Source organism: Natator depressus, chromosome 22, assembly GCF_965152275.1.
Source record: "Natator depressus isolate rNatDep1 chromosome 22, rNatDep2.hap1, whole genome shotgun sequence".
Taxonomy (NCBI): domain Eukaryota; kingdom Metazoa; phylum Chordata; order Testudines; family Cheloniidae; genus Natator; species Natator depressus.
The window spans coordinates 15,430,657-15,454,675 of NC_134255.1; the positions used below are offsets into that span (position 1 = coordinate 15,430,657).

The 24,019-nt window shown below is 45.4% G+C and overlaps 1 protein-coding gene across 6 annotated transcripts in view; it reads left to right on the forward strand.

The window, feature by feature from the left end:
• Positions 1-24,019, forward strand: part of NCAM1 (neural cell adhesion molecule 1) — a 251,698-nt gene that overhangs the window by 172,725 nt on the left and 54,954 nt on the right. For 3 of the 6 annotated variants that reach the window (XM_074936568.1, XM_074936564.1, XM_074936566.1), the window contains exons 9-14: positions 5,343-5,372; positions 9,666-9,816; positions 10,677-10,861; positions 11,804-11,900; positions 12,765-12,935; positions 16,990-17,121. In XM_074936568.1, coding sequence (XP_074792669.1) covers positions 5,343-5,372; positions 9,666-9,816; positions 10,677-10,861; positions 11,804-11,900; positions 12,765-12,935; positions 16,990-17,121 — 766 coding nt within the window. The remainder of the gene's footprint in view (positions 1-5,342; positions 5,373-9,665; positions 9,817-10,676; positions 10,862-11,803; positions 11,901-12,764; positions 12,936-16,989; positions 17,122-24,019) is intronic. The other 3 variants (XM_074936569.1, XM_074936565.1, XM_074936567.1) reach the window with 1 other exon arrangement.

The following is a 24,019-nucleotide window of genomic DNA, read 5'->3' on the forward strand; positions in this document are numbered from 1 at the left end:
ATATGTTCTAAATGAGAGAGAGCGAGTTGGGCAGTTTTCCCCAAGCACTATTGTGGAAACAACTAACCCAGGTGAATTCTGTGGCCATGACAGACTACGGGCATGTCTACAGAACCGTGCAGTCACGTCCTAAAATACTTGCCTATCTCCGTTACAGAAGAACTTAGCTAGCAGAGATAGCCCAAGGGAGTGGTTGGTGTAATGAGTGGTTTCCTATTGATTTGGAATACCTTTTGTTTATCTTCCCTTGAGTATTTATCACTGCTGTGTTGGAAAACAGGATCATGTCTTTTTGAATGATACAAGAGGAAATATCCGTACAGTCAGGGCAAGTGGCTAGCTATATTTCAGTCCACTCTCTTTTGTCCCTCTTGCAAGACAATGATTAGGGTGCAGTAAAGTTAGTTTTGATCTGGTATATGTCAGTATGTTCAGGCTTCACCATTTCAGTGCAGAGACATTACAGTCCTGTTTCCTATTAGGTTTCCAGATGGACGCTCTCACTAACCAGGCTGTTTTCTTACACACGTGCCCAGGAAACATTAGCTGAGTGTCTTATGTTAATGCACAAAAGAAGGTTTCCCATACAAGATTCTCAGCTGCACTGTGTAAAAATAATGTCGTCGGGTACAGTATCTGCTGTTAAAATCTTGCCGATGCTGGTGGCAGGCTGGCCAGGTATATACCGAAGGATTACTGCTCCCTAGCCTCTCATCAGAATCTGCATTGCATGTTACTGATACCATCTGCCTAACAGCAAACGAGAGGTGCTAGCCAAAGAGAGAGTACATATGTTCTCATTAGTCAGTGTGGAAGTCAGTGCCTTCTGCTCTGCTCAGCCAATCAGTGATCATACAGCCAATGAGAGCTTTGTGCTAGTTTTCCCCCTGGAAGGGGATTAGGAGTGCCACCATGCCCAGCTCTCTGTGGGAATGTGGTATTTGTAAGGAGGGTCAGCACTTAGCCATATCCTATGTAGTCACAGATAGCACTTCAAAGAGAGTGAGTGTGAGGTTTGGGCCAAATCAAAGCCAGTTTAGGAAGATGAAAGGGTTTGCTTCTGCCAAGCATGAATCCTGGCCCATTGTTCCCAGATGAGGGAGTGTTGAAGTTATCAACTAAAAAGCCTGGAGGAGGAGGAGGAGGAAGATGTCAGCCTCATGCAGTGCCATTGCTTTGTTTTTCGCCAGTGTGGTTGTGTGAAAACACACCTCAGAAATGGGCAATAAACAATCTGTCCTCTTAAATCCAATCCTAACCAGCCCCCCTCTCCCCTAATTTGGGAAAGCCCTTTGGCACTTTAGATAAGTATTGAGGCTCATTTTTGCGTTTCAGTGGAGATGCAGAATAAAGGGTAATGATTCTTGCCAATACAATCCCATGCTGAGTCTCTCCCTAATCAAATAGCTAAAATCTGGAATGATAATTCAAGAGCATAGTGAACCCGCCCTGGATTCTCTGCCTCCTTCTGTGCTACTGAGAGCTTAGTGGATGTGTCAACATCATCTTGTTAAGCCTTCTTTTCACCAAGGCTCTCTTACAAGGTCCACAGTTACTGAAGTAGAGAAGCTTGTGCAAAACTCATACTTCCTGAATGTAACAGTCTGAGATGTACATTCTGTAGGTAGCAATTTGTCTAGCTAAAGGCGTGTATGTTCTAATTTGACCAATAGATCTTCTAGGGTGAATTGCACAGATGTGTTGGTGCTACTCTAAGATTAATTTCCCAGCACCTCAGTCTAGCCATGTTTCAGGGATTTGTTGGCATTAGCAGTGCTGCAGGGTAGCTGAGACCCCAAATTGTTTTTGTTTTTAAAAAAATCAACCAATTTTGGTTAATATCTGGAAATGTTTTAATGAAATTAGTTGGAAAGACTTTCAGTGAGAACAGAGTTTGTTGTTTGTTGGAATTTCAGCACTCCTCTCTGCAGCATTTGCAACCCAATCATTGCAGCATTGGATTAGCGCATGAGAAGCAGTGGATAAGGGTGACTAGTTCCTTTTTATGGTCCAGGCTAAGCGAAATGCAAGAAATAAACAGAAATAGGAGACAGGTTAAAAATTGAGCCAGCTCCTCAGCTGGTGTAAATCAGCACTGCTGCATTTACTTTAGTGGAGCTATGCCGAGATACACCAACTGAGGATCTGTCCCTTAATTTTTAATCCGGGGTGGTATTCATAACATAAGCAAGAATCTTCATTGTGCTGATTCTCAAGCATACGGTGCCCCTTCAGCATGGGATTTCCTAATCTTGATTTGCAATGTGTCCCCACTTTTAATTACATTCAAAATCATCCATATATAAATGTAATAGTCAGGAGGGTTAATTCCATTAAATTCTCCCAGGAATCCCTTATTTTCTAAGTTGCTCTCATTTAATTGCTTGAATCCAATGAGAGAGAGAAACTTCCTAAGAATTTACTAAGCTCGTGAGCTGCTTTGGTCCTATGCAGCACGGATCTGGGCTCCCCTTTTCCCTGGCCTTTGGGGGATTGGGCAATCAGCATGAAACTGTCTAGGATTGAGATTGCAATTCTAGTTTAATTTTGAACTGCTACCAGCCCCAGAAGGTAAAGGCTGCTGCATAGAAATAGGCCAGCTATCCTGGAGAGAGAGCTGGGCTTTCTCCTACTGAAGATAGTTAAGACCCAGGCAGACTGCGAAGAGCTACAAAAGGATCTCTCAAAAACTGGGTGACTGCGCAACAAAATGGCAGATGAAATTCAATACTGATAAATGCAAAGTAATGCATATTGGAAAACATAATCCCAACTATACATATAAAATGATGAGGTCTAAATTAGCTGTTACCATTCAAGAAAGTGATCTTGGAGTCATTGCGGATAGTTCTCTGAAAACATCCACTCAACGTGCAGCGGCAGTTAAAAAAGCAAACAGAATGTTGGGCATCATTAAGAAAAGGATAGATAATAAGACAAAAAATATCATATTGCTTCTGTATAAATCCATGGTATCCCCACATCTTGAATACTGCATTCAGATGTGGTCGCCCCATCTCAAAAAAGATATGTTGGACTTGGAAAAAGTTCAGAAAAGGGCAACAAAAATATTAGGGGTATGGAATGGATGCCGTATGAGGAGAGATTAATAAGACTAGGACTTTACAGCTTGGAAAAGAGACGACTAAGGGGGTATATGATTTAGGTCTATGAAATCATGACTGATGTGGAGAAAATCAATAAGGAAGTGTTATTTACTACTCCTCATAACACAAGAACTACGGGTCACCAAATGAAATTAATAGACAGCAGGTTTAAAACAAATAAAAGGAAGTATTTCTTCACGCGACGCACAGTCAACCTGTGGAGCTCTTTGCCAGAGGATGTTGTGAAGGCCAAGACTATAACAGAGTTCAAAAAAGAACTAGATAAATACATGGAGGATAGGTCCATCCCTGGCTATTAGCCAGGATGGGCAGGGATGGTGTCCCTAGCCTCTGTTTGCCAGAGGCTGGGCCTGGGCGACAACGAATGGATCACTTGATGATTACCTGTTCTGTTCATTCCCTCTGGGGTACCTGGTATTGGCCACTGTGGGATGACAGGATACTGGGCTAGATGGACCTTTGGTCTGACTCAGTATGGCCGTTCTTATGTTATGTTCATCTGCTTGCAAACTTTGCAGGGACTGTAAACCAGTTAAGGGGAAAGTTAGACAATTGCTGCAAGGAGATGTTAGATGTATCGGGTGCATTGCCCTCACCACCCCAAATTGGATTCATCTAAAACCTTCTTCCCCAGATGAAAGGGTTTGGAGGGGGATTAATACATGACTGCAGTGAGATCCATGCACTGACACAAAGTGCAGTAGCCTGGAATGCCAGCGAAGCAATGCCCTGGCATAAAACCACAAACAAAGGTTTAGGATGATGTCAGGTTGGAATGCTCCTTGGCATTTCATATGGGAGCTCTGCAACCTCTTCTAAGGGGATTTGAAATGAAATGAATGTTCTGGGGTAGGGGAAGGACCTATCTATGGAAATCGCATAAACGTTTTGTGGAGTAGCCACAGTGAGTCCAGACATATACAATGAGGATGATGCTGAGTTAGTGTAACTTGCTTGTTAGGCTTCCATGGGACCTGAGCTTGGTTGGGATACAGATAAATATAAATGTTCAGGGGTTGGAATCAACATGCAGAAGTCCCAACTAGTGCAGAAGTTGGTGGGTTAACAGTAGAGAATGTAAAATCAGGCAAGTCTGTACTGTATGTTAGTACTTTCATCTCATTTTGTTTGCTGATCACATTTACTTCACTGGAAGCACTTTGGAAACAATGGTGCATTTCCCATCCTCATTAACTAAATGTCCATCTCTGTCTCTGCCATCTCCTGTTCTTTGTGTATGCCGCTATCATCCAAACGTCAGAGATACTCATGCCTTTGGGTCGCACGCTAACGCCCTCACGGCTGTGATATTAGCAGGTGATTTTTGACTCCTGAATGGAAGCAGGTCAAGCTGCAAATGAAACAGACGGCAGGACAAAGTGTATGAAAAGCCGATTGATAGAGGAAAAGTGAACCCAACAACCCCTGGTCTTTCTGAACAGGGGTGATTATGGCCTAGGCTGCTGCTGGCTCGCTCTGAAACTTACCTTTGTTGATAAGGCTAGTGCATGTTTGGAGAGAGTGCCTGCTATTTGTTTGTTCCATCCCCAGTAAGGATTGAGAGCATCCCTAAGTGGACTGCTAGCTGGAGAATTACCTAGTGGAGTAAAGAATTCATTGTTGTTGTCTTTTGTTTGATTCTGGAGTTCACATTTTTCCTCAGCTGTGTAATATGAGAACTCTTATTCCAGACAAAGCATGCATGTAAAAATGGTACAAATGCATGGCCGTGTTAACAGTGCAAGCATTAATAACCAGTGTATCTGTGCAAATAACAAAATCAGCGTTAGGAAACCAGTTCTATAAATATCTTTGCATTGAGTGACCTGGGTCATCGGAGTTGCTTCCATGGGACATGTTTATAGAAGTGGTGAGATGCACCAGAGCAAAATATACAGTTGCTTAATGTGCAACAGCAGAAGCACAAAGTCTTCAAATATCATTAGCCCTTGATTAATAATTCATCTTAAAATCAGTTTTAAAAAATTAAAATGCTGAATGCAAATCCAAATTGAAGTTATATTGGGAAATGGAAATATCAGTGCTATTTCCCACCTCATCTTCCCCTTTCCCCTCCCAGAAGTGATCTAAATTGGAGCCTGCATGTGCACAGAATGCAGTGTGATGCATACAGTATGTTACCTAAATGCAACACTTGATAAACATCTATTGCTTTTTTTGTGTGTGTGTGTGTTTTATATCTGTTCTTTCCAGGCTTCGTGGACTCGGCCCGAGAAGCAAGAGGTATAAGATTACCAGACCAATAGCCAATCCCTTTAGGTTTTTTTAAAAGTATTACAGATTAACATATCGCTAGTACAGTAACCAAGCCAGCTAAACCAGTATTAGTAATTTAACCGTATTAAAAAAAGAAAAAAGATCAGCTGATAGTGGTAGAAGTTGCTTGACTTATAGTGACGCATCTTTGGATGAGCAAACAAGCTGTGTCAGGAGTTGGCAGAGGTCATGCGTGAGAATCCTACTTGCCGTTTAAACCACAAGACTGTAATTTTCAGTGGATGTGAAATCAAATAAACAAAAGCCCATTTAGCCAAATGGCCACCCGAGAGGTGGCAATTAGCTGGAATTATGAGACTTTCCCTTCCATGTAGCTTGGGAAAGTAGCTTCCCTCTAAGAACTTGGCTGCCTCCACTCCAGCCCAACTCACCTGTTTGCTCATTGCTCTCATTAGGTTCAGTCTTCTCTGAAAAAACAATTGCATCACATTCCATCTCAAAAGCAATGCAATTACATGTCCCCAGGCTGCGTTTCTCCACAAAATGCTCCTAAATTTACCTTATCTATGTATCTCTTTGTGGGGAGGAGGGGAAACTTGGGGGGAGTTAAATGTATTTAAATAACACAATTTGGTGCAAATCGGTTGATATTTTTCATATGAAATTATGTATTTAAAATATTCTATTTTTACATATTCATGATTTGTAGAGAGACTTCTTCCTTCCAAATGTGCCTGGGAACCTAATTCCCAAGCAAACAGCAGTGGTGGTTAGAGCTTGGTGACTGCATTTCGTATTCTTAGCAGCAGTATTTTGGAAGCCTGACTGAGTATCTTAACCCAATGGAAGTAGAGAGGGTGATGTGGTTTAGACAAGGTTCGGCTGTTACCCAAGCCCATCAACATCTGCTTCCGGTGAGGATGATGGGAACTTGCCTCGTCCTGTTCTGAAGTAGTATGTTGGAGAGCCATGAACATGGAAGATGGAGACGTAGAATATTCATGCTGGTTTCTACTGGAGGATTTGGAATTTTAATAGTTTCCTTTCTTTATGCCTAAGTTAATTCATGTTATAATTGTATATTCTTTAATACATTGCACTGTTTATCTCGTGCCTTTTTAACTTCAAAAGTAATGCTACTAAGCTTAGTCGGTCTGAAATCGTTTCCCTCCCTGACTTCTAAAGGAGTTGAGTGGGGGTCTGTGAAGGATACTTTATTATACTCTTGCCTTGCATAAGCTACTTTGGAGGGGAAATAGCTGTTAGCTACTTGTGCTTCCGAACCCCAATCAGCCATGCTCTCATTCGACATAGCCCTGTAAATCCTCCCTCACCATTCCAGCCCAGAATGTACTGGAGAAAGGGAGAGCGTCAGAAGTTAGCAGCAGATATGAACCAAAAAGAGTGTTATCGTCACAAACAGCTGTTAAAAGCTCAGTTAAGGCAAAACAGACAGTCTTATTATGGCTTGAGTTGTGAACTGGACTTATCTGAAACATTCCACTCCAACATAATCCGGTCCCAAATTAATGGTGCCTTGTTGATATCTGTGCAAGGCAATGCTAATTCCCAGTTAAGTGCACTCTGACTGGGATAATGAAAGCACAGAGCTAGGATGGGTCCCTCATCTCCTTCCTTTTGATTTTCCAGCTGTGTCCAATATTTCAGGGTGACTCTGCCTGGTGGTGCTTGCCACTTTGCTAATGATGCCAATATGTGTGAGAGGCAGTTGTGTGCCGGGTGCGGGGGCAAGGGGTTGTACCTGTGTGCTCTATTTGGAGAGGACTCAAACATCCTAAAAACAGACTCTCCTGACCCACATAGGAGTAAATGTCCCTTTAGCTCTGGAGTATTGAAAACCAGGCCAACTCTTTTGATAGCATCTAATGCCCTGTGAATTGGGAAAAGTACAGAGAAGGGCAACAGAAATGATGAGGGGTCTGGAACAACTTCCATGTGAGGAGAGCTTAAAAAGCCTGGGAGTGTTCAGTTTAGAGAAGACGTGACTGAGGGTGTATGATAGAGGTCTAGAAAATCATGACTGGTGTGAAGAAAGTGAAAAAGTTACCTCTTCACATAACACAAGAACCCGGTGTCACCCAGTGAAATTAATAGGTGGCAGGTTTAAAACAAACATCAGGAAGTACTTCTTCCCACAATGCTCTGTCAGCCTATGGAACTTGTTGCCAGGGGATGTTGTGAAGGCCAAAATTATAACAGGGTTCAAAAAAGAACTAGATAAGTTCATGGAGGATAAGTGCATCTGTGGCCATTAGCCAGGATGGTGAGGGATGCAGCCTTGTGCTTTGGGTGTCCCTACACCTCCAGCTATCAGGAGCAAGGACTGGACGACAGGGGACGCATCACTTGATAATTGTCCTGTTCTGTTCATTCCCTCTGACGCATCTGGCACCCGTCACTGTTGGACGACAAGATACTGGGTTAGATGTACTGTTGGTCTGACTTTTATGACCACAGCACAATGAGCAAAGACGAAAAAAATATGGTTTCACATGGAAAACATATTGCGATAGACTAATGCCTCATTAGGAAACCTTTCACAGCGCCTGTAAAGCTACCAAATGTAATGATCCAGACTGGCACACTGTCCCATGCATGCATGAAATAGAGCTCTATGTCTCTGTGTCCTGGAGACTGTGCCACGGAGAGAGGGCAAAGTTGTTAGCATGTGGCCTTGGCTTGGTTTCGTCAAGCTTGCCGCAAACCTTCTTGGAGCAGGGGGGACAGGAGAGAGAGAGGCAGAATTGCTTCCATATTTTATCAATGGATATCAGTTTTCTGCTTGTAGATATGAAAGGCTTAAAGGACAAAAAAGTGCTGAGTTAATGGATTGAGATAGAGCTGGAAACAGCGGGGCCTGTCTTTTCAGCACACCTTGTTCAGAGCTGGATGATCATCTTTACTTATAATTAACTCTTTCAGCCTCAAGCTTTTCCCAGGCTGCAACCTCTAAACAAAAAGATGTCTTAGACCCAGAAGAGCTGTGCACCCAAGATCTCAATAGCGCACTCTCTGCTAAGGCTCAGAGTTTCTTTGGGGTTTGCGATTGTAAGTCTGTTTAGCTGGGAGTTTGGAGCACTTACTGTTGTAATCACAACACGCAGTTGCGCACACACAAGGAAGTGCAATTTACCAGTTGGTAGCGCCCAGAAGCTTGTTAGGCACTCACAAACAAGTAGATGTCTGTGTTTCAAAGGGCTTAAATTGGTGTAGTCGGTAAGGCAAAAGCAGCAAGGAGCAGGGAAAGGTGACAAAGTTCCATGGTTATATGGGTTGGGAGAGCCTGTCTTGAATGATTCATTCGTACGATTCAGGGATGTTGGGAGTTGCAACATTTCAGTTGTTAAGGAACAAGGTGATTCTGACAGACAGTTGTAATCTCTTTGAACACCTTGTAACCGGGATGTAATGCTCCCTATCTGTATGCTGCCTGACATATATATACTCACACACCGCATGTAGGAGCAATTCCTAAATCGGCTTGAAGCCAATCACCTTATTACAGAACTTGTTTAAACTCACAGACCCTACGAAAACTTCAAGCAAGGGTATTCGAAGACTCATATATTTTCCCACCCTGTTTACAAATCTTGTGCTGGTCAGCCCCATGTTCAGACAGGAGCACTGAACTTTCACACTACATGGCCTCTGATTCAAACTCAGGGTCCTGGTTCTGTGCTCATTTACACTGATGTGAACTGGGAATGACTCCACTGAAATCAGTAGCGTCACTCTGGTGTAAAACGGATACAAGTGAGAGGAGAATCAAGCCTGCGATCTGGGTGTTCAGGTCTGTTGGAAACTGACCTAGTCATAGTAGGGCTCTACAAGAGTGCAGTAAGTGGGGAATCCCTTAGCTAGTATCTATCAAGCCTTGCGTTGTAACTCTGAACACAAGAGCCATGGCTTGCCAAGCTTGGAAACCTCTCAACAGGAGACACCACCTTCCTTAGCTGCATATCTTTTGACATGTGTTAGCGTGGGATAGGTAACTCCTCTCCCACTTCCTTGGTGCTTTGGGATTGCTGCATTCAGCCCTGTACAGCAAGGAGTAATGCTGCTTTGGTAAATTTCACTACTATACGGCTCTAGACTGCTTGCAGGTGATCACTTCTAAAGTACTGAGCATGGGGGGCTAAGCGGGTGGGCAGGGAGAGCTGATGGGGGAATAGAACTGTATTAAACCCTGGTGCCACAGCGGCCCGGCCTCCTTACACCCTGTCTGCCCCAAGCAGCCACAGGGGCCCTGTCTCGTACTCTGTCTTCCTTTCCTACTAGACTCTGGATGGGCGCATAGTGGTGCACAGCCACGCCCGAGTGTCCTCCCTGACGCTCAAGGACATTCAGTACACGGATGCTGGAGAATATGTGTGCACAGCCAGCAACACCATCGGGCAAGACTCCCAGGCCATGTATCTTGAAGTGCAATGTAAGTATGGTCAATGGGCTCTTGTCTGCAGAGGGGGCAGTACTGATTCCCTAAGGAGTGGCTCAGGTGGCCGCAGGGCATGCTGTCCCAAGGCTGATGCCTGTTAGATGGCAGTGAGCCATGTTCTGTTTCAGCGAAGGTCATGGGAGTCCACGCAGTCTAGAATCAGTTTCTGGGGTAAGAACCAGCCATATTGCTTTCTGGGAAGACAAATAAAGCAGGGTCCATAAACAGTTCTGTGTGCGCAAATGAAGGGCCCTGGGCCCTCAGCTGGCGTAAATCAACACCACTCCAGTGCAAATCCTGAGCTGCATCAGTTTACACCATCTGGTGACATGTCCCAAGGTGTTTGTGGGCCAGGTTTGTGCCTCCTGAAGGTAGAGCAAGGAAGCTAGATCTTCCTCAGTCCTCGTGCATTGGCTTGGTACAGCAGGGCAGCTGCTGTTCAAACCTTCCCCCAGCTCCGTTTTTGAACAGCCTAACTGAGGCCTGGCAGGACTTGAGGAGCCCTCTGATCCACATCCTCCACCCATGGTATCATTCCCTTTGGTAGAGCATCCCCTGGTGCTCTCTGAGCAGCTGGAGAGCATGCGCCCATGGGTGAGTGGCAGGAGGCACACTCTGTTCCCTGGATGTGTAATGCACTGTCTGCTGAGCTCCACCCCAGGAGCTTAGCATTCCCAGCCCTTGCCAGCCCCAACTCCTATCCCCTGCCAAGGAGTGGAGGTCAGGACACCAGGCCCAGGAACCAGACTTGGATTTCCTGCATAGGAGTACAGAGCCCCAGCTGGGGAACTGGGCTGGTGCAGGGGGGCATTTATGGCTCCAGTTGCCTCAAATGATGTTGTCTTGGTTCCCAGATGCCCCCAAGCTGCAGGGCCCTGTGGCAGTCTACACCTGGGAGGGGAATCAAGTGAACATCACATGCGAGGTGTTTGCTTACCCCAGTGCTGTCATCTCCTGGTTCCGGGATGGACAGCTGCTACCAAGCTCCAACTACAGTAACATCAAGATCTACAACACCCCGTCAGCCAGCTACCTGGAGGTGAGGAAAGGGGGCTCTCAAGGGGAGGGATATGAATGTACAGCCTTCATGAGTTATAGATTAATGTATGTTTGTGGCACCGAGAGCCCTGATGGGAGTTCTCTGTCACTCTGTGCGGTCTGTTGCTGCCCCGTCTGTAAACAGGGAAGAAGCATTTCCAGCCCCTAGTGGCAAGAAGTTATGGCCTGGCCTGTGGCAGGAGCAGAGATGGCACACTGTGTGCCAAGAGACAGGACCATTCCAATTAAGGGCTGAAGAATGGATTGCTCGTTAGTGGTCAGAAGCATGCTTGGCTGCAAACCAATAAGAGGCCCATTCTCTGCCCTGAACAGGTTGCAGTCTAAATGTCGGACAAGAGGGAACACGTGAGAGTGACACATCATTGTAGGCAAGGCAAGAAATCAGGAGGAAGCATCCAAGTTACAAATGAAATAGGATTGTTGTTCATTTGTTGTGTCTATCCTGGTAGTTCTCAAAGGATCCAATCAGGCCTGAGACCCCTCTATGTTGAGTGCTGCACAGAGCCCTAGGAAGACACAGTCTCTTGCTCTGTATCTCGGGACGATATCTGTGGAGACACCTGATCTACAGTCTCTCCCCCTTCACTGTGGTACATGTGTGTGTCATTGTGCAGTTTGATTAAAGGAGAGAGGGTGCAGGAAAGGGGGAGATAACGGGGCAGGAGGCTAAAGAAGGCCCTTTGACCCCTGTAAATTGAACAGCCTGTGGAGCAGAGGCAGGGCCTTGTCTTCAGCTTCTCACCTATCACCACAGGGCCCCTGGGCAGCCTGCACGTGTCTCTGATGCGCTGATGCTCAGCATCCATGTTATGGTACCTTGGTATCTCCCCCTTCAGTAAAACCCAGCAGGGGTTGGGGAAGTTGGGCTTTGAGATCTGGGTGCATCCTTAAACACCCCCACTCCTGATCCTTAAATGTCCAGGTGACACCGGATTCCGAGAATGACTTTGGGAACTATAACTGCACCGCAGTGAATCGCATCGGCCAGGAGTCTTCAGAATTCATCCTTGTGCAAGCAGGTGAGTGTCCCACACAGCCCCGTGATCCATTGACAGGAGGAGGGCTGGCGGGATGCACAGGCAGTCATTGCAGTGGTGTGATGAAGGGAAAGCCTTTCTCTACTCCAAGTGTCTGCCTGGAGGGGCATCAGAGCAGCCAGTTGTAGCTCACAAGTTTGAAGGTGGTGTCAATTCCAGGAATTTTGGCTCCTGCCCCATTTTTGGAGGTGGCTGCTTTTTGCCCAAGTAGGTGTTTATGCACCTTACAGTACCCAGTGGTGCTGTGACAGAATCTTGCTTTTTGGCTTTTAATAGCAGCGCCGTGAACTATCCTCCATAAAACTGCTGCCACACACAAATCCCAAAGCAGCACATGCCATCCAGACAGGCTTCTCCACCTGCCTTGGTACCAAACAGGCTGGGAGGGGCTCCACTATCCTGAACTCAGAGTGCCCTCAATAATTAATGTGCCTGGTTGCCATGGAAATAGTTAGGAATTACCCAGCTGTGCATTCAAATGTTCTGTGAGGAAGGCCCGAAGCAGCAGAATAGTCTCCAGGGGGCATGCATAGCCATGTGCCAGCTGTATTTATTCGTCAGAGTAAATAAGTGACCAGGAGGGAAATGCTGCGAGTCTCTTGTCCCTGATGGGAGGGAGGAAATGAAAACTCCACAATTCACAGAGAACCTGTTTGCCTCCTAAGAGTCCCTGTAGTAAGCTTGGATGAGGACAGGGTCCCACCTGTGGGCCTGAGCACAAGGCAGAATGCAGGCAGACATTTCTGGGATTGCCACAGACACCTGCTCTCCAAGGGCACAGGCTGTATGGACATTTGCCACCTGCCCTCTCCACATCACTGCTTATTATTTTCCTTCCTCCCCCAGATACTCCGTCCTCTCCTTCCATTGACAGAGTGGAGCCCTACTCCAGCACTGCCCAGGTGGAGTTCGATGAGCCCGAGGCCACCGGTGGGGTGCCCATCCTCAAGTACAAGGCGGAATGGAGAGCACGGGGCGAGGAGGATTGGCATTCCAGGTGGTATGATGCCAAAGAAGGTAGGGTGTGAAAAATCATTGTCCCTCTTAGCATCTCAAGAGTCGCTTCTTGTTTTTGGAGTGAGAAAGTTCCCCCCTCTAACTTCAGCATCCATTCTAGGCTCTTCAGGATTCCCAAAGTGGAATCCACACCATGGTCAGGTGTTGGTGGTATTCTAAAATCACTCCCACTGGTATGAAGTGTATGCCTTCAAGTTACCCTGCTGTGTGCTCTGTTCCTGCCATTCAGCTGTGCAGAGCCCCACTACTTACAGGATCAGAAAACAATAGTGTCAACAAGGACTCTAGACCTATTCTTATTACGTATGTATTTATTTGTATTGCAGTATCACCTGGATTTCTCAATCAGGGATCAGTCCCCATTGTACTAGTTGCTGTTCACAAGTGAAAAGACAGTCCCTGTCTCAAAGAGCTTGCAGTCTAAGTAACTGTGATCTAAGCAACAGAAATAGTATTGTGCTCACCTGATCTTTTCGTTTAAAGCCAAACCCAGTTGAGTTCCAGATCCAGTTTTCCCTGGGTCAAAGGGTCGTCACACTGGTTTGCAAGAAGCTCATTTAAGAGGAAGGTACCACCATGCTTCGTAGGGAGGATGAATCTGGGCTGAGAGAGGGAGAGAGAGAGAGACTCACTCATTAGACAGAAATCTATATAGTCGGGGGTGGTTAAGAACCCCCCTCCCTTTTAAGCATCGGAATTAACTCCAGCTTTAACATTTTTAATGGACCTTCCAGGTCATCTGTCAGGGACATTCCATGGGCAGGTTCAGCACTAAAATATTGTTCATTCGAACACATTATGTGGGAATATAGGAGTCACCATGGTCCAATTAACCCAGTGCCCTTTCTCTAACAGTGGCCAGTACCAGTTGTTTCTGAGGAAAGTGTGAGAAACCCCATGGTGGGCAGATGTGTGGTAACATGCATGCCTATGAAGGTCTCATCCTGATCTCTAATAGTGAATAATCGGATTAAGACCTAAAGCATGAAGTTTAATATCCCTCCCAAAGTTTTTTGTTAGTGTTAACTATTATAGTGGGATATTCTTTCTCCATACAAATGTATAATCCCTTTTCAAATCTTGCACAGTTCTTGGCCTCAGTGACATCCGGTAGCAGTGAATTCCACAATCCAATCACTCATGAAAAAATATTTCCTTTATTCAGTTTTGAGTTTCCTATCTTTTAGTTTCATTGAACGTCTCCTTGTTCTTGTGTTGTGAAACAGGGAGAACAGAAGTTCCTGGTCTGTCCCGTCTAGACCAGTCATTATTTTATATAATTTTATCAAGTCCCCTCTTCTTCGTCTTCTAAGGTAAATAGTCCCAGGCCTTTCAACCTCCAAGGCCCCCAGTCATTCTCTTTGCCGGTCTCTGTACCCTCCCTAGTTCAGCAATATCCTCAAGGTCCTTCATTTTCAGTTTTTATTTTGTTTAAAGTTTCCCAGGAATTTAAGTCTTACTACAAAAATTTTAAAAAAATGGATGAAAATTAATGCAAAAAATAGCATCACGTTTTTCTGGGTCAATATCACATTTAACATTGGAGGACTGGAAAACCAAATAAAAGCAACTAATAGAGAAAAATAAAGTATTGAACGTAAAAGCAGTTTAATGCTATGGTTTATTTAATGAACTGTATATTAACAATACATACACATATGAACGCACATGTGTATTTATCTGTCACTGTATTGCCTTCCTTTAACAGACAGCCTCACATTTACACTTAGACTAACTTATTAACAAACACATCTGCCTAGCATAGTGTGCTGCATTTTCTTTACATAATCAGTATTTTCATGTATTTGGTCCAAAATTGAGGTAAAAATCAGTAAAAAACCAAATAATACCTTCTTAAAGCCTGGGTATTTTTCAGTGAAAACTTAAATAATCTTAAATACCCTATTCAAGATGGGGTGACCAGCTCTGCACACAGGAACCCAGATGGAGCTGCCCCATTAATCTGCATAATGGTTTCATTCATGTATATTGGTTTGTATCCCCCGCCCACTCTGTGCAGCGCTGCCATAAACTACAGAAAGTGACCAGTCAGCAGAGTCCAAATTCCCTTTCCCCCAGGAGGTCTAACTCCCATCAAATCATGCAGCATGGCGACAGTCTGTGCAAATCTATACACCTTAAATTCCCCCTGGAGTCCAGTAAACCAAGGTGGTTTGGCGCTGGTGGAGGGAGAATCTTGTTCCAGAGGGTTCTACCATATGTATTATTATTTGCATTACCATAGCACACTAGAGTCCCTTCCCCCCACAGGAATTACATCGCCATAGGTACAGTCAGGTTTGGTTTCTCCATTTCTTCCTTTCTGTGAAGTGGAAATAGATTTTCTTTAGTTCAGCCAATAAAAACCTCACTAAGTCCCCCCCGCCCACCTCTCTCCTTAAACTGTGTCTGAGCCTCACGGCTTGATTCCTAAGGGAGGGTTGCAGCCTCTTCTCTTGCTGGAGGCTTGGCTCCCAGTCAGTTCGACAGGAGTTGAGCAGACAGATAGCTGTACTTCTTCTCCCGCATCAATCGCTTGCGCCTCCAGGGTTTCTGCTTTTAAATTGTGCTGTGTCAGGAAGAAGGGAAATCTCTCCCCACGGTGATGGCTCAGGGTCATGCAGAGGCTGTGGTAGCTGCGGCAAGGTGAGGAATCCAGAATGATTCCTGTCAACCTTTGAGCTGGGTTAGGAGTCAGATGATGTGTAAAACCTCTAGTCTGGCTGCATCTGCAAGAGCCTGTCGAGTACCACCAGCCTGCAAAGCTTAAACTGAGGGTCTCTGCCCATTTCATCACACACGATACTGTAGACAAATAGCAAATGGTTTTCTCGGCCCCTCCTTCTAAAGAATCCAGCGTGTGACAGTGACGGTGTGCTCTGTGGGGTCTGGTTTCCCCTTGAGGCATTGCTGTTCCCAACTGGTATTGAATACTAAGCTGTATGATGCAACACAACGAGGCCTAGACCCTACAACCAGAATCTTGGGAGGTCTGTAAGGGGAGTGAGACATTCTGCCTTGCATATGCCAAGCAATGGCCCACAAATAACATGAACTACAAACTCTGCGTGCACATCGAGCAGTGAGCCATTCAGGTGGAAAGCAGTGATTTTTCCCGGATCTTTTCCATTGCCAGGATCCTCCCTTTGATGGCTCGCCCATCCAGCACATCATGTTTATTCTTCTCTGCTGAGCAGAGATGCACTGTGGCTGCCTTGACAAATCAGCCTCCCCTGCAAATGTATGCTCCCCAGCATGCAGGAACAAAGCTCCTGTTCTCACTGCAGGGTCCCATTCAGGTTCTTTCTCAGTGACTTGCACTGATTACAAGCCCAGATGTCATACCTTGAGCTTTGCACATGGATGCAAGAGGGGCTAAAGGGGTAGATGGGAACACTTAGGAGCCTGGAGTGTGCCTGGCTCTTCACGTGCCCCCATGCTGTGCAGACCCTTTGTTCTGTCGGGGGGGAGAGCAGTGGCTTTATTCCGCAGTGTGGTTAAAATACAGCAAGCTGTCCATTCCCATGGATGCAGCAGATGTAGGTATGCACCCTACGCACACAGACACGCCATGTGAATGCTTGTGCTGCCACATCTGCATTCCCAGTCCCTCTGTCACTTGCCTTGCTTTGGCTGCTGCTGGACTGTTTCTGTGAAACGTTCGGGGAGCCTGGGCTTGGAAGCCACACTCCAGCAGCTGACCAGCACTGGGCTCTGTGCACTCTGCAGCCACAGCCCCGCATTGGGGTATGTAGGATCACTCCTTGGAGAGCCCCAGTGACGGGTGCAGCGGTTGCTCCCCTTGGTGCCTGCTCTGGGTCTCACCTCATCTCATCTCCTTGGGAGAGGCCCAGGCGGCAATGCTAGCCCTGCAGTCTTTACACTAAACTATCCACAAAAGAGGGTGGCTTTGTTCCTGGGGCTTTCATGCAGGGCCAGGCACAGCCCGCGCTACATCTGTGTGCCTGACATTACAGGATATGAAAATGGGCTTGTACTGACTGTCCATTCAAACCCCACTCTTCCCTTTTCCCCTCTCTCATTTCTGCAACAGCAAACATGGAGGGCATGATCACCATCATGGGCCTGAAGCCAGAGACAACCTATAACATCAGACTGTCAGCCATCAACGGCAAAGGCCTGGGAGAGATCAGTCCGGTGTCTGAGTTCAAGACCCAGCCAGTTCGTAAGTAAAAACCAGCCCTTCCCCCCTCTTTCTCTTGCAGGTCTTGGTGCACCCTTTGCAAAGTCTATTGAGCTTTTATTATTTTGCCGGATTCCATCATTAATATTTTCCCTAGGGTGAGATTTTGTATTGGGCCGCACCCCCAGAACTGCAACAAATATTCTACTCTCCAGGAGACTTGGGCAGCAGTCAATCAGATGGCATTTTCATAATACAAGCAAGCAGCCCATTGAGAAGGGCTGGGTTTCCCAATTGAAGCTACAGGCTATTTTCATTGCTTGGGGGCTAGGGGAGGAATCGGGTGGGTGTCAGAGAAGCTGCCATGAGAATATGTTTGAAACTGCAGGAAGGAGGGAAGGTTATTTCACTGCGCCGCTGTTTGTTCTGTTAAAATGTTCACCTGCCTTGCTCTGCATCATCTCCCTCTGTCAGTGGGATGCTTCTCTGCAGCCTGGGGCCTCCCCTCCCCATCTTGATCATGAGCAAAAAGCCCTGGAGTCAAAATCAGGTTTGATTTTTGGAGGTGGGATTCAGTGTGAATTCTGCCAGCTGGGAAAAAGAGAAAATAATGACATTCCGTGTGCATGAAGAAGCATACTGGAGCCAGAAGGGAAGAGCTGATGTTTGCTTTATATGGAGTCCCTCCCTCTTTTGTATCTGATCCCAGCCAAGGACTTAAGATCCTGGGTCAGCCCGAGTTGGCTCCTTGTGAGTTCCTGCCATGCTCCCCCATGGTGTTTGATGTGGCGTTCACCCCTTTCATAAGGATGTGCCTGAATATGTCCACATGCATCTCCTGCTCTCCTGACTCTGCTCAAGCTAATGATGCTTTGCAGGCACTGTCATGAGTTCAGAGCTATCTCCTCCATGCTGTCACTGATCATTCTGGAGCTCCTGAGAGTTTTGCACAGTCCTATAGGTAGCCACACTCCTGATCACCCTGACTATCAAGCCCAGGAGCACTGAACAGTGCAGGTTCTACAGAATGGAGCAAGCATCATATTCCAAGAGAACCCAGTCCCATAAGAAAAGCTTCTCACCTTGTTGCAGTAATCCCCTTGCCTGACCCCTCTCCACTGAGTATAGCATCTGTTGTTTTGAATTTCCAGCTCCATGGTCTCTATTGCCTCTCCATCTCTTTGACATTTTTGTTTTTGGGTGTATCTCTTTTCTTTTTGTCTGTGTTCCATCTATGGAAAACCGCAGGCATTCCTCATTCACGTAAGTGCCTCGCTGCATCTCTCTTTCTTTCTAGCCATCCCTGGAATGCTCCCCTAACGTGCCAGAGCTCTAGCATTTAATGTAGTTTTTTCTCCCTCTCCTTGTCCTTAGGAAAAACGTAGCCCATACTATCCATCTCCTAATAACACTGACCCTAGAGTAGCCATTCTGCTCTGCTTAATGTGGCTCTCTGTTGAACTGAGCTCAGAGGCCTGTTCCCCGTTGTACAGCATGCAATATCAACAATTCGTCACTTGCAATGATTTTTCTAAAGGTAACGGCACTGCTGGATCAGCAGTTTCGGAGTAGAGTAGCAAAATGTTTCTTGGTTAGCATTCATTAACATTTTTTAAGTTTTCATGAATTTTAGACGTTCAGAAAACAAACAGCAAAGAGCTTTAATGTTTAAGAAGAATTTTCTTGTTTTTCAGCCAACTCAGAAATTTTCAAAGATTCTGAATTTTTTCAAAATTTGGAAGTAAAAGGGGGGGAAAATTGAGAAAATGTTCACAATTTCCCCCCTCCTTTTAACAAACTCTGTTCTTAGTAGCACTTGCAATCCTCCAGCAATCAAATGGATTGCAGCCACTTTCCCTTTAGTGCACAGACATATCTCCTTCTCCACCAGCAAAAATCCAAAATCAACTGAAGAAAATTAATGATGGGTTTGATGTGTTTGTTTGTTTAGAACACTTAGGTTTATCATCCAGGCTTAGTCAAAAAGTATTCATCACATATTCCATAGCTATTCCTGCCCTTCAGATTAATAGCATGGCAGTGAGGAGATGCCACTTCAGCTGGGTGAGAATTGCAGTAGCGGCTGCTTGCTGTATTACGACATACCCCCTTCTGGTGAGCTGATCCGGTGGCCAGAATTCTATTGGCAGCCTTTACTGGGCTGTTACCACCATGTTTGTGTTCTCAAAAACTTGCCAGAAGATATTGCAGCTCCCAAAAAGTGTATCAGTAGATATATATTGTGAAATTCTGGCTTCACTGAAGTTAAGAGATTGGCTGTTGACTTCAGTAGGGCCAGGATTTTACCCATAGGAGTCTTGAGCTATTGGTGGTGAAATACTGTGGCCCTCTAGGAAAATCGAAGTTTGGGTAGATCACTAGATAGATCAGTGGGTTGACTAACAGGTACCTAGATAGATCTGTATAGAGATGGTTGGATAGAATTTGTGATTGTACCAGTTACAAATAGGATAAGGTCAATGGGAAGAAATGTCATACCTATTGTGATTCTTGGACGTGTGTGCAGTATTCTGCCTACATTGTTTGGAACCTGTAATTTTAGCAGAAGTAATTTATACCTCATATAAAGTTAATCCCAGTTAGTATTATATCCATCTAGCAATTGGTTTGGCAGCGTGTTCTGAATTGAACAACAGCAGTGATATGCTGGGGAGATAAAGACACAGCCACTCAGATCTCTGATGATGAATACCATAAAAGGGGGGAGGGGGACTGAATTAGGCAGCAAAAACGGATATCAAAAGCCATGCTCACAGTCATAGCTCCAGATATGTCTGCCAAGCCACTTGCTCATTATCCAGTGACAATTCTATGGCTCTTACAACAGAAGAGTTAAATCACACCTGTAATATGGCATTTTTCCACTGTGTTTTAAAGTATGGCGCCATCATCTAGAATTTGGTTTTCTGGACCAAAATGTATCTTCTCCGGTTCGATGGGACAGAGCTGCAGGTGCCCTGGCACGTCAGCTGATACAGGCTAAGACATACTCCTGGTCATGGAGTTTTCACAGTGTAATCCGGACAAATGCACCGCTTACCTCTTGCAATGTGATTGTTGGAGCAGACGAGGAGATGGTGATGGGAGACCAGGCCTGAGGGGGAGATGTGAAATGATGTGTGGAGGTTGTTCCATGTGGGGGAATAGCGTGAAAGGAGGAGCAAAGCGTAGAGTGATGAGAGAGGAGGATAAATTATGTCAGAGGTTTGGTCAGGAGTGCTGTCGGGTTCTCCTGTAGGTCGTTGTAGAAACACCCATGGAAATGATGATGGATGATCACAGAGACTCGCCGTGGTGCAACTTCATAGAGCCTAGGTCAGGAAGGCTGGACACAGTCATCTGTCCTGTGATTGTGTAGACAGGATGGCTGAAATCTGTTGTGGGGATCGAGCACGTGAAAGTGCACAAAATCTAACCAGAATAGTGATTTAACATGCTCTAATATTCGAGCCCAACTCTGCAACCTTGATGGTGAGTGGCATGTACTCACACAGGCCACCCCACTGTGTTCATTGCGACCACTCTGGGTAAGCACCAGATGCTACTTGAATCAGGTGGCAGAATCAGTCCCCTGATAAGGAATGAAGATCAGGCTGTGCAGGGCCCAGTGCCTCTAGGGAGCTGAGGAAATTAGAGCAGACACTGGACAAGCTTGCTTAGCAGAAGAGCTCTGAGGGATTGGAGCATCATTATTGCAATACTGTTTTCTTTTCACTCTTTTCCTACCTGCTCCCATCCCCTTCTGTGCCATCCCACCTTGCTCTGAGTCAGGCTCAGAGTTGCCCTCCTGGTTTTCAAGGCCTGTCATGGCCTTGCCTCAGCCAACTTCTCCTGCCTGTGAACAGCTCCTTCCACCTTGGCCTCCTCTCTGACAGCTCTCCCTTGACAGTGGCACTCCACTCACTGGCACCACCCTATCTGTCAGAAACCCTGTCTCTCCCTCTGATACTCCTCCATCTTTCAATCTCTCTTTGCAACTTTCCTTTCCTTTCCTCTTCAGCTTACAACAGACTCTTGTGTTCTCTGTGAATGTGGGCGTGAAGGTGGCTCCATAAGAATACGCTGCATTGTATTCAGGGGCTTTTGAAATGGTTTGATTTGTTCATGCAACTGATTGAAGATCAGACCAGGAAAGACCCTCTGGGATTTCGTAGTCTCACAGCAGGGAGTCAGCAAGGTTTTGGGAAGGAATTTCACACCAGCTTTGCTCTTCTAAATTATTTGGGAGTATTGTGGCAAAGGGACCCCAAGGGAATGCTGCTAGATGCATGTGATGTGCTGAGGTTCCTTGAAAAGCAGGGCACGGTGCTGCCTCCTCGGGTCTTGGGCGGGGGACTCAGCGTTGTAGAAGGAGTAGCAGAAAGGAGTCCGAGATGGATGCTGAGGGCCGCAATCTCATGCTTTTATTCATGCTGAATAGGACTTTGTTCCATGAGTAGTCTTCGTCAGCCTGGTCCGTGCTAATATAAACACACAGCATGGGGTATGTAAAATATTTAATGACACCATTTTTTTGAAAACTCAGCATGACTTCCCCTGGTGACAGGAAATGAGAAAGATAGAACCACACCTGACAGATGCTGGTCACAGTGAGTAAAATGTTCAGAAATGCCTACGTGACTTATTAATCCTACCATTGTTGTAGCCTTGTTGATCCCAGGATATTAGTGAGACAGGGTGGGTGAGGTAACATCTTTTTTCTGAATCAACATCTGTTGGTGAGAGAAACACCCGACGAAGAGCTGTGTAAGCTCAAAAGCTTGTCTCTCTCCCCGAAAGAAGCTGGTGGTCAGTGAAGGAGAGCTGCAAAAGAACTTAAAAAGACGAGGATAGAATAGTCCTGACATTAGTGGAACCACTTGTGGAGTAACGATGGCCTTCCCCATGAGTAAAGAGATCAGAATCTGGCCCTCAACAGGAAGGCAGGAAGCAATGGCTACTTATCAGGCAGCAGTTTTCCAGATAGAAAGTGAGTCCTGCAAAAAGAATGCTGTAAACCCCCTACCACTTATTTTTGTAGGGGATCGTGTAACTGATTTGCACGATGATACTGACATAAGATTTTCAGGTTTGCATATGTTTCTTAAATCTAAAGCCGATAACGAAGAACGTGTCACTCCTGACAAATACATTATATTCTGTCTCTCAATCCTGATAAATAAGTTAATTCAAGTTAAAGACGACCAGTTTCTTGACAGTTCTTACATGGCTACTCAGCGGGAAGAAGAACAGAAAATGTTCTGGTTAAGCTCAGTTCCGTTTCATTATCTGAAGTTGCCCCAAGAACAGTAGCCAATGCTCTTAGTCCGAAATGCCCCTTTTGCCATTTAGATAAGTTTGCAGAAGCAAAGACAAAATGCTTCAAAAAATCATCATCATCTCAGTTTATTCTTTGAAAGCTATTGAAAACGTCATTGATGCGAAACTTAGAGCATATTTTTAAACTCCAGGAGCAAACACCTTTATAGAATAACAAAACACGTTTGAGTTTGTCACTGTTTTGTCCTGGGGTTATGAACATATATTGGTGGTCACACCTCTCCCAATGTGCTGCAGTGAGTCAGCCAGCCCTAGTTAACCATGAGAGAAGTGAGATGGCAGCGCTCTTAAACGGCTTGTGGTTTGAGGGGTAGCTTAGCAATAATGTTGAGATCCTCAACCATGTCTTAAATGAATGAGTTTAAAGAATTAAAGAACAAAACAAACCACTTCAGCGGACTGGTGCAGCTGGGTCGCATGAAGACCTTCCAGCCAAGAGCAAGCTTATGAGCTGTGCTGCTATGTGGGGCTAGTGAGCAGAGAGCTACCTCAAGGAAAGGCTTCACACCTATGATACAACATTTTTGACATCTTAGACCGCCACTGATAGTCTACGAACATTTTAGAGTGGATTGTGGAGGAGGCAGCATAATGTTACATGAATACACCCCCTAAGAAGAGTCAGTGAACAGAAAGCACAGGTGCAGATTACTACATAGTTACTGCAGATGCCACCCTGACTCCCTTGGTGACTGACACCATCACAGCACCATGTGGGAAATCTCATAAAACAGCAGTAGCCTATGGGCATTCTTGACCAGATTGCAAGTAGCATCAGGATTGCTCAAACATACAAAGCAAAGCTGTTTACTGTAGTCAATTCCAACCTATTCAAAAAGATTGATTCCCCCAATTCATGGACATCGGTGAGATTGAGGACTCTCCAAGGTGTTCAAGCCTCCAGGCTATTACTATTCCAGCTGTTTTTCATTAATCTAGTGTGTACTTCTTGAACTTGGAGTAAGAGCTGCAGCTGTGTGAGATAGAGCTGAAGTCACTGGTCAGATCCCTTATGGGACAATCCAGTGAGCTTGGAATTTTCAAGGAATAAAGTGTGAGCTTGGCCATTGGACCGTATCCAAAATTCTGTTTGACACCTCTTTGCCCAGTAGGTTGGAAGCTCCCGCCTTGGAGCTAATGCACTCTGTATTAACACATCACATCAGGAAAAGCTGATTCTTGTGCCTTAGAATAAAGTGAGACATACTGGTAAATGGGACATGTTCTTAGCCAGCAAGGTGACCTTTTTGACAGCTGTCTGCTGTGTGAACTTTGTTCGCATTAATACATTAAACTAGTTAGAGCATTAACAGGGCATGTAAGAACGAAGCTGTCCAAGGCCGAATGCCTAAAATGAACGTATTTGGCCACCAGATTAGGTGCATTCTGTTACAGAAAGCATCAGTGATCTGAACCTGTACTGTGATACCATTAACCAAGAAGCAAAGCTGGCTGGTGACAAGCCATCACAGGCTAGACACCCTCCACCCCTGCCCCCCCCCCCACTCCCTGAAACTATCTAAACACAGCAACCAATTTCTATTTTTTTTTTTTTTTTTTTTTTTTTAAGTATCTGCTATCAAATGTTGCCAGCTGGAAA